Source organism: Botrytis porri, assembly GCF_014898465.1.
Source record: "Botrytis porri strain MUCL 3234 chromosome Unknown BPOR_002, whole genome shotgun sequence".
Classification (NCBI taxonomy): domain Eukaryota; kingdom Fungi; phylum Ascomycota; class Leotiomycetes; order Helotiales; family Sclerotiniaceae; genus Botrytis; species Botrytis porri.
The window spans coordinates 3,146,849-3,156,750 of record NW_024066076.1 but is presented as its reverse complement, the minus strand read 5'-3'; the positions used below and the strand labels follow the sequence as shown (position 1 = coordinate 3,156,750).

At 43.4% G+C, this 9,902-nt stretch overlaps 5 protein-coding genes across 5 annotated transcripts; 3 read left to right on the top strand and 2 right to left on the bottom strand.

Moving 5' to 3' along the window:
* Positions 1 to 54: 54 nt before the first annotated feature.
* On the bottom strand, positions 55 to 2,377 carry EAF01_001943 (uncharacterized protein; the record flags this gene model as incomplete). Its single annotated transcript, XM_038910193.1, has 3 exons — positions 55 to 224; positions 293 to 2,245; positions 2,296 to 2,377. 3 exons carry the CDS (start codon positions 2,375 to 2,377, stop codon positions 55 to 57), a joined length of 2,205 nt encoding a protein of 734 aa, XP_038775005.1.
* Positions 2,378 to 3,106: 729 nt separating this feature from the next.
* On the bottom strand, positions 3,107 to 3,747 carry EAF01_001942 (uncharacterized protein; the record flags this gene model as incomplete). The annotated part of the gene is made up of 2 exons (XM_038910192.1): positions 3,107 to 3,624; positions 3,678 to 3,747. 2 exons carry the CDS (start codon positions 3,745 to 3,747, stop codon positions 3,107 to 3,109), a joined length of 588 nt encoding a protein of 195 aa, XP_038775004.1.
* Positions 3,748 to 4,064: 317 nt separating this feature from the next.
* On the top strand, positions 4,065 to 5,360 carry EAF01_001941 (uncharacterized protein; the record flags this gene model as incomplete). The annotated part of the gene is made up of 3 exons (XM_038910191.1): positions 4,065 to 4,094; positions 4,352 to 4,541; positions 4,591 to 5,360. 3 exons carry the CDS (start codon positions 4,065 to 4,067, stop codon positions 5,358 to 5,360), a joined length of 990 nt encoding a protein of 329 aa, XP_038775003.1.
* A 1,447-nt stretch (positions 5,361 to 6,807) lies between these two features.
* On the top strand, positions 6,808 to 7,667 carry EAF01_001940 (uncharacterized protein; the record flags this gene model as incomplete). Its single annotated transcript, XM_038910190.1, has 4 exons — positions 6,808 to 7,092; positions 7,158 to 7,345; positions 7,395 to 7,540; positions 7,600 to 7,667. 4 exons carry the CDS (start codon positions 6,808 to 6,810, stop codon positions 7,665 to 7,667), a joined length of 687 nt encoding a protein of 228 aa, XP_038775002.1.
* A 518-nt stretch (positions 7,668 to 8,185) lies between these two features.
* On the top strand, positions 8,186 to 9,394 carry EAF01_001939 (uncharacterized protein; the record flags this gene model as incomplete). The annotated part of the gene is made up of 3 exons (XM_038910189.1): positions 8,186 to 8,242; positions 8,298 to 8,776; positions 8,827 to 9,394. The coding sequence occupies 3 exons, from the start codon at positions 8,186 to 8,188 to the stop codon at positions 9,392 to 9,394; spliced, it is 1,104 nt and encodes a 367-aa protein (XP_038775001.1).
* Between the last annotated feature and the right edge of the window lie 508 nt (positions 9,395 to 9,902).

The window sequence follows — 9,902 nt, the reverse complement described above, 5'->3', positions numbered from 1 at the left end:
CCTGTAAATCTCGCAATGCTGCCGTTCGCCACACCAATCAGAAGATGGTTCCCCTCACAACTTAGCAAACTCCTCCTTGATGATCTCCACAACCTTAGCATCAGTTCCCTCAAGTTCCGATTCCACGACCTTCTTGAAGCGAATCTTCTGCTCTTTTACACGTTCATTCTCCTTGTCGATAGCCGATGCTGCCATGAGACATTTGAGCGCGAGGAGGTATTTCTCTATTTGGTATGTTAGGAAGCGGACCCAAAATGTGACACGCTAAATCAATATTAAAGAGGGAACTTACGTCTACGAACAAATACCTCAAATCCCAGAATTTGCGCCTCAATATTCTTAGGACTGAACTGCAATAACGGGCTCAAAAACTTCATAGCATCAACCAACGGTTCCTTCGTCTCCGCCAGTTTCTCTCCATTAGGATCATCATCCTTCTTCTTCACTTCCCCATCTTGATCCTTCACTGGCTTGTTGGGTTCATTTTTCTTTGCCAAAGCTTCTTTTTCCAGACGCTCTGCTTCCTTTCTCGCCTTCTTTGCTGCCTTCTTGCGTTCCAGAGCATCTGCCTCGGATTCTTCTGCAGATCCGTTGGCTCCGTTTGATGTTGGCTTGTCATGCATCGAAAGATAGACTTTGACTGCCGAAAGAGCTGCTCGGCTATAAAAGGGGTGTTCTCTAATTTTATCTTCCCACTTCATCATATCTACATAGGCTCTAATTTGACCCTTACGTAAGAAGAAAGAATGGAAATCGAACTGATCTTCATACCAGACATCAAAAATGTTGTAAACTGCCGTGAATCTCTTAAGAGCCAAGCCGATTTTATTTTGGCGAGCATAAGACTCTCCGTCCTCTGTCAAGAACCAGACACATTGCATATCATGAAGATCTGCTAGCGGTCCACCCACAGTCTCGGCTCTTGTGAACATACCCATAGTCTTCAAGGCGTTTTCGTTCTCATCATTTCTAAGTTGATACTTGGCAGCCTTAGTGTTGATGTGACGATCCCTAGTGTCGAGACTGCGAGCTTGTTCCATGATCTCAGAGGCTTTTTGGGTGTTTCCTTGATGCTTAAATATACGCGCTTTTGTCATATGGAAATCTACGCTCTTGGGTTCTAATTCGATAGCTTTCTCAATATACCCCAAAGCCTTGTCGAGATCGCGGCTCAAATAATAGTTGTAGTGTTGTGCGAGGAAGTAGTAAGCCGAAGAGTTGCCCTTCGATGTGTCACCGTTTCTCTTCGGTTCCGAACTTTCTTCACTCTTCCCACTCTCAATATATTGTTGAACGATAGACGGCAAGATTTCCTTTTTAGATGTATCGGCATACAGATGCTTCAGGTTTGCGAATGTAGATGGAACCCCCTTATCCAGCATACGGTGAATGTACTTGTCTGCGGCCTCTTTAAATTCCTCGCCTGCTAAGAAATCCAACGGTAACCGGCGCGCAGCGTCACATCGTGGGTATTTCTCTGCATATTCATCGTAAACAGCTTTGCGAGCCTTCAAATCGGTTGGGTCGATCTCCATAGCCTGGATTAAGGAATCATAGTAGGTTTTGAATTCCTGGTTGCGGTCCACCAGTGCACGATATGCCTTTACGGCCTCCTCCTTTCGTCCAAGCTCGAACAAGTATTTTGCCTTTAGCTCCATAACAGCCAGCCGGTCGAGATTGTGCTTCCCATCCGATTCCAGACATTCCAAAGCTCTCTTGATATCACCTTGTTCTGCGATTAACGTAATTTTGTACATAACAGCTTCCGAGTTCTCGAAATCGAGTTTGGAGGGTGGATTCTTCAAGGTTCCCTCGTAGGTGGTTAAAGTTCTCTCCGCTTCTGCCAATTCGCCATTTAGATGGTATGCCACAGCTAAAGCAGTCCAGCTTTGTCGACTGGTCGATCTAGCAGTTAGCATAGCTTTGCGACTAACAAGATAGCCCGCATAATCACGCATTTGTACTTGTAAAAGTGCCAAATCTCTCTGGATCTGCTGCGAATCTGGTTCTAGTTTCAGAGCAAATTTGTATGCTTTGATAGCTTCTTCAAAGTTTTTAGCGGCGCGATAGAGCAGTCCGTAAACGTGCCAGCAGACGTGTGATTTGAAGTCGCATTGGAGGGCCACTTTTGCAAGCGCAAAAGCTTCATCGGATTTCCCTTGAGAGTTTAGAATCAAAGCTTTCATAGCCAAAGTATCTCCATGTTTAGGGTTCTTTTTTAGAATCTGGTCGGCAGCTTTCAAACCTGTGGATTGTAAGTTGGCGCCTGTGAAGAAGCTGTCATATGTAGCGCACCTTTCTTGTACTGCTTATCCTCATAGTTTCGAACCACGGTCCTAAAGAGTGAGGACTCTTTCGACGATAAAGGTTGTGGCATGGCTGCTCAATTGCGTTTGCCAGAAAAGCTATTCAACAGCGTGGGGAGTTTAAAGATCGTTCTGTGATTCTGATGTCAGGATTTACAATACTGTGGTGACCTTTTAAAAAGTCTCGATATTGTATCAAAGGCCTTGACAATGATTGAAAAGTCCTGAACTGTATGTTCCGTCTCAGAGGTGGGAAGTTTCCTGCTCTGTTGGGAAGTTGTAGGGTTTGGAGGGGTTGTGTATTAATAAGTTCTACTGAACTTTCGAGGTTGCAATGGTGGAAAGTTCCGGCTATTTTCCGGGCGAATTTCATATCCGCTTTCAAATATGCTGTGCTCTCACTAAAATAGTACTTATTAGACTACCTAGTAGTAGACATTGAGATAGATTACTAGTGCAATGTAATGCAAGTCTAATTAATTGCTTTCTCTATTTGGTGTTTGGGTTACTATTAGAAAGCGTCTAAATTTGAAGCATTTTGTATGATTTGTGATTTATGTTATTCCCAACAACTAGGCATCTCGTGTTTTGCTCTCGTGCTGTGGTGTGAGATATGCATGTGTTATACTTTAAATTAGTGGGAGTTGATTCTTTCTATTGTTTCTCATACACTCATACAAGCTTCTCAAATATGTCCATCCGTAGTCATTTAATCCTCTGTGTATAATTTCCCGAATCCCCCCACAAACTCCCGCTCCTGTGCAATCTTGCACGTAAACATCCAAATGCACACTGCCATCTCACTGAGGTCTTTCCCGACTCTTCCTCCACTGATCCATAGCTTCCTCCCAGCTCTCCGAATCTCCGCCACATCTCTCCCTTACTAACCCCCAACTCCTCGCCCTCACAATATTTTCCACCCCTCTTTCTTGCCTCACAATAGCAGCCAACCTCTCTGTCCGCGCCTCTTTCGGGAAGAATCTCGCAGAATAAGGATCTAACCTCTCATCCACCACCCTCTCCCTGTCTCTCGCACTCTCAACCTGTCTTTCTAGCAGATCCGGATCATCGGGGTCCGGACTCGTAGCAACAGAAGCGCAATAATTAAGCACATCTGATCTTGTCTGCCACGAGGAGAATAGAACCGATTTCTTGAAACTCTGACATGCAGTGGAAGATATTTGTTTTGAGTGAGGGTGTCGAGGATTGCGGATCGAAGTAGACGAGGGGTCAAATCCTTCCCTCGAAGGTGTTACGAGCGCATTGAGATTTTGTGTTATGCTATCGTCAATTGAGGCGCGAGATATACGAAGGAAATCTGTAAAGTGTTAGTCCTAGTTTTGCATAATATTAGAATAGACATTGAAATACCTCTCAGCGCAACTGTTGAGAAACAAAACTGGGGAGTCAATGATTGTGGTATTGGAGCAGGTTCCGCCATTGTTCCTCGGGGAGCTGTCTTTCTAACCTCAGCTCGAGAGGTTGTTGACCAAAACCAGTTCGCCAGTGTGAGAATAATCAAATTAAACAGGGTAGTTTTATTATATGTGGTTTATCTGCAAAATTGATTTTGCTTGCTCAAGTGCTGAGTGGCCAAATGAAGCTGAGGCGAGAGCTCAACTTTCTTTTTGATTACAATACATCATATCTTAGCGTCCGATAAAGCTCCCTTCTATGACGATGGTTGGAGGGGTCTATGTCTCGTTTCCTTCCAACATTTCTTATTGAAATCTTTCATTTTCTTCAATATGATTTCAAATGTCGAATTCACATATAGATGTTCTTCTTGTAAGTTTGTTTGGCTCATGAAAACTTGTAACAGCGAAAGCAAGCAAGTGTTTGCTTGGGAATATCACCCCTCCATATGGTTTCCAATTGGCACCCGGTGAGCCAAGGGAAAGAAATACAATAATTCCAGTGGTAAAGCACCAAGTACTTTCAAGCTGTCCATTTTTCGATTTCATTGGGGGATTGTACTGCAATTTTTGCTTCATAAAAATCTCTGATCTGGAATGTTTTGATCACATTTTTAACACAACTCACAGGCGGGAGCGTTTGCAGCGGTAGCTGTTGACCTTCTGGTATACCCTTTGGATACTCTTAAGACCCGATTTCAAAGTCCAGATTACAAAAAGATCTACTATGATGCATCGAAACAAGCTATCAATCGTGGTTTACTGTTCCGAGGTTTATATCAAGGAGTCGGACCTGTAATTTTGGTGACTATGCCTTCATGTATGAGCTCTCAAGACCTTGAATCTACTGCTATATTAATGATTCACAGCAGGAGCATTCTTCACCACATATGAGGGAATAAAATCCGTTCTCACCAAAGCAAATACAAGCTTCGGTAGCAACAATGCGCCACTGATACCCCAACCTTTTGTGCACAGCGCAGCTTCGGCTGTCGCTGAACTGGTATCATGCTTTATACTGACTCCTGCGGAGGTATTGAAACAGAATGCACAAATGATTCGTCGGCCAACTCACTCCTCAACATCTGGAGCTTCTGTTACTGTGCAGGCATTGAAGAAATTCAAGAGACCTTCGCAATTGTTCACAGGATACACGGCATTAGCTGCCCGGAACCTACCATTCACCGCAATGCAATTTCCTATGTTTGAGCACATGAAAGAATCGATTAAGAACTACCGGAGGCAAAATGGAACGATGACCGGTTCATTGCTCGAGACAGCAACAATAACAGCAGTTAGCGCTGGAAGTGCCGGATCTATTGCAGCTGTAATCACAACACCTGTTGATGTAGTGAAGACCCGGATTATGCTTGCAGCAGCAGGAGAAAATTCTGAGAGCGAGGCAATGAAGAAGATAGAGGAAGCCAAGAAAAGAGGTCAGTCGATTGATATCCTTGGAGGGAAGAAAAAAGGTAGTCTCACTATTGCTCGGGAAGTAATTGCGGAAGCTGGAATGAAAGGATTGTTTCGGGGTGCTCTTTTAAGAGCCGGCTGGACGGCATTGGGAAGCGGCCTCTATTTAGGGTCTTATGAAAGTGGAAGAGTCTGGCTGGGAGATCGACGGGAGCCTAAAGGTTAAGACGAAGGTTCAATAATCTGGGGACGGCGGCCCCAATGCGTCTACAATGCCACAGGCATTTTCGACAGAGTCCCTCATGTATATGTACGATAGAAAGATAATGGGATAAAAAGATTACGCTCAAGATTATATTTAGTTCATGTGGACAATCAGAGTTCTGCGGTCTATTATCCTCCTATGTCCCTTCCCCTTCATGTGCGTGCGCTTGCAATATTCTAATATCGCCAAGCATATGCGATGTTCGACTTGATGGAAACAATCATACATGATATTAACATATAATTTTACTTTCACTTCTATACGGATTAATGGAAAGTTTATCAGTTCGATGGAATCTCCAGCTGTCGACAGTAGTGATTGTCTTCGGGTAGGCACATAGGCTAAGCTATTGATAGTGATAGTAGTGTAAGGAGATCTGTAAATGTAGAGCAAGCAAACTTTAGAATTGATGCTGATCATCTTGCAAAGAGAAGATGTCTTTCTAAACTCCACATAGGCAAATCGACCCGTTCGAGTCAAACGGAGAAGTGTCAAAGATATTGAAACGTGCACAAAGAAGTATAATACAGTCTGACCACACAGAACTTCGAATGAATCTTTATCTCATCACCGAGAAGAAGCCATCCAAGTTTCGATTGAAAATAGTGCTAGTGGAATGAAGATGAATTTAAACGAACCGCTTTGCTGATTGAGTACCTATCTATCACCGGTTATTGGGAGGTCAAACGTTGCAGCTCAAGCGTCTAGATTAGGTTTCCCTGTCTGAGTAATCTCTGGAACTCTAAATCTTCTCTAATCAAGTAGAATTGACCGGTAGAGTTTGATGCAAGGTACCAAAACTCTGATGAAGACACTGGAGAATTGGCAACGCGGACAAGTCTGCTTGCAATAGGTTGCAGTTACTATTCACCGTTTTGGGTGACATGGCGTTAAAAATTTCGACTTAAAATAATAAACATGAGGCTCCCAAAATAAACTCCATTCACAATGCTATGAAATCTTTGATGCCCGCGTGTAGTGTTGATATATATCTTTGTTCTACATAGGGCTATTTTTGTTTCCCCTGATTTTACAATAGAAACAAAGAAAGGCGTGATTATCTTCAGCACCCGAGTATGGCGCAATAGCGACCATGTTTCGTACCATCCTGAGTCATTTAACGGCCGACACCCCCGCAAAAATAATTAAATGTGAATATTATTGATCCAAAACCATGTCGAGGTATCTTTTTGGGCGATTGCGTCCTGGACGCTCCTTCCTGGACTCATCTTTTCCTCCCAATTCTTATATCTTTGACTTTCCGGTGGGTTCGTTCCAGTATAGTCTGGAAGACATTAAAATTGTTCCCTTTCTTCAATCATCAGAATATCCTCTCCGATCTCAACTCCTCTTCCTATACAATTACCTAAAATTGATCAGACCTAGAATTTCGATACTTCCATACATCATGGCCGTTGTTACATCTCCTACTCTACCTTTCAACAATCTTGAACGCCATGAACTTTCCAATGCACTCGAATCTTCAACTGAACTGACATATCCTGTTTCAAGCAGCAAGAAAATTAGCTTGGACGGGGATAGATACTTGGTGGTCAGTCCATACGACGAAAAACCTCATCTACTAGATCTCGATACATTGGATACGCCAAATCAATTGCTTGCTAGAGCCCTTGTTGAATTGAAATGTCTGAGAGAAGATTATGCAACTGCACCATATATTGATACTTTCAATGTATGTTCTCCAATATCTCGAATCAAGTCTTGAAATTTCAGGTTCACTAACCAAACTTATTTTAGTGGCAAGAAGTCATTGATTCTCTTCAAGAGCTGGCAGAAGCCTCCAATTACACCTGGAAGGAGGAATTTTTCTACATCGTTGTCTTCAGATCTCAAGTCCCACCTGAAACCGTCGCCCATTACTCTGACCTTGGTGCTCTTGACAAAGCTGCCCACGCCGAAGCGACCGAGAGTGGAGGATTTCTCAAGTAGGTTAACGAATTCCGTGTATGCAGAAGATAAACTGACAGTCTTTAGGTACTGGTTCGGAGTACCTGACAAGAACGGACGAAATCTTGCAACTTGCGTTTGGCGTAGTTCACGAGATGCTAAGATTGGTAGCGTGGGTCCACACCATCGAGTTGCAGCCAACGCAGCCAGACATATGTATACAGAGTGGAAAAGTGAGCTCAATCTTCTTATAACTGGTGTTCATGTTGCAAATGCTGATCAAATCTTGTAGTCGAACGATTAAGGCTCCTAGTGAAGGACGATGTTAAAGGATGGGATATTGAACAATGGGTCGACTAAAAATAAAGTATATATCGTGTCTGAAGTGTTCGGACGCCTAGTTGCCCTTCGGCTCGATTGGATGAATATCGGAGTTGCACTGGACGGCGTAGAAGGAGATACCTATGATTTTATAGACTACCTAGAAGTTTGCTTGTTTTCATGATACCACAATAGAATAGACAGCAATCCGTATTATGATTGCAATATGTATTAATTGCAGTTGTTCGGATGCCTCATAACTGTGATCGCTATGTTGGACTGGAAGTTGAACATATCTTTGATGAACAATAGCAACATTGTGTTGTGTTGAAAGAACAAGATTCGCGCGGGGTTAAAGATTCCCGTCATCGCTAGTGCAAAAAAAAACGCCAAGGCTTCGCACACAAATGAATAGAATCCATCCTCAAAAAATAACCCACCTTTTTGCGACAACGACTACTGGACGCGGAACTCTTCGAATTTGCGCCAGATCCTATCGAAATATTGCCAGTAATTATTCGTAATCGAACGATCACGAATTTCAATCACATTTTATCATGGCGGATATTGCTAGCAAAGAGGTGTCTTTGCACTCAGTGCAAGTTGAGGCATTGGTATGGATTATATCACAGGCACGACGTCGAAAATTGTGGCTAATGAGATATACAGGTTGTTATGAAGATTGTAAAGGCTTGTGCCGCAACCTACCCAACCACAGCTACCGGATCGATCGTTGGCATGGACTCGAACGGAACTCTCCAAATCACAAACTCTTTCCCATTCCCCACGACGGACGTTGCTGCCTCGGATTCCCACCCAAATGACCACATGGCCGCCTCGAACATCGCTGCCGCAGCTCCAAGATCGAAAGCGAACGTCATTTATCAGAATGAGATGATCAAGATGTTGAAGGAAGTTAATGTCGATGCAAACAATGTTGGATGGTACACGAGTGCAAATATGGGAAATTTCATCAACACCAGCCTGATCGAAAACCAATTCTTCTACCAAAAGGAACCAAATGAGAGAACTGTCGCGCTTGTCCACGATGTCAGCAGAAGTTCTCAAGGTGCTTTGAGTCTACGTGCTTTCAGACTTTCCCCAACCTTCATGGCCGCGTACAAGGAGGGCAAATTCACCACTGAGAAGTAAGTTCACAAGATATGCAATTACAAGGCCAATACTAACAAGACGATAGCATGCAAAAGTCGAAGCTCACATACAAAGACATCTTGGTCGAATTACCTATTATCGTCCACAACTCTCATCTTTTGACCTCTTTCTTGCACCAAATGCCAGTCGAATTACCAAAGAAGGAGCTTGACTTCCCCGCAAGTTTCGCAGACCTCAACCGAAACACACCACCAACTCCTCTTTATCCTAACATGGAATCCTTGGACTTATCTATTGATCCTTATTTGGAGCGAACCTGTGATATGCTTTTGGATAGCATCGAAACTCACTACACTGAGCTTAACAACTTCCAATATTTCCAGAGGCAATTGACTCGTGAGCAAGCCAAGGTCACAGCATGGAAGGCAAAGCGTACAGCGGAGAATGCTACTAGAGCTACACAGAAACTCGCCCCTCTACCTGAGGATGAGTGGGAAAGACTCTTCAAGCTCCCAACAGAACCAAGCAGATTGGAGGGTATGTTGAACGCACGACAAGTTGAGCAGTATTCAAGACAGGTGGATGGATTCACAGCCAGCATCACCGGAAAGATGTTTGCAGTAAAGAGCAACCTCTTACCAGAACAAAACTAAAAAGAAACGTATGTAATGCAGCTGGTAGTAGGGACATTAAGGTTGCTAGCTAGGGCACTTATGAGGGATTTCTTGCATGGGCATGGCGTTCAGAGGGATATGTCAATATGTGGGATCATATTCATGATCCAAAAAAGGAACGATAGACAACACCTTGAGAACTCTTTTTTTCTTATGGATGTATAGATATCTCGTATATTCGTCCAAAAAATGCACGGACTTTTGATATTGTCCACCCACCAACGTGCAACTCAACCCCACTTACAGGCTTTTACTATTTGCCATCAGTGATACCCACATGTCTAGTTTAAATTCCATGTTGATGTCGACCCTGAATTTTGACTTAGTTATCACTTCACTTGACTTCTTTCATCTTGCTCCCATCGTTCGCCTCACCCAACAATCATAGATATGTGGGTAGAAGCTACCTATAGGTATGACAATCCGTGGTTCCTCATCTCTTTGTCGACCACGTACGGAGTACACATACCTATTAGACACCACGCTG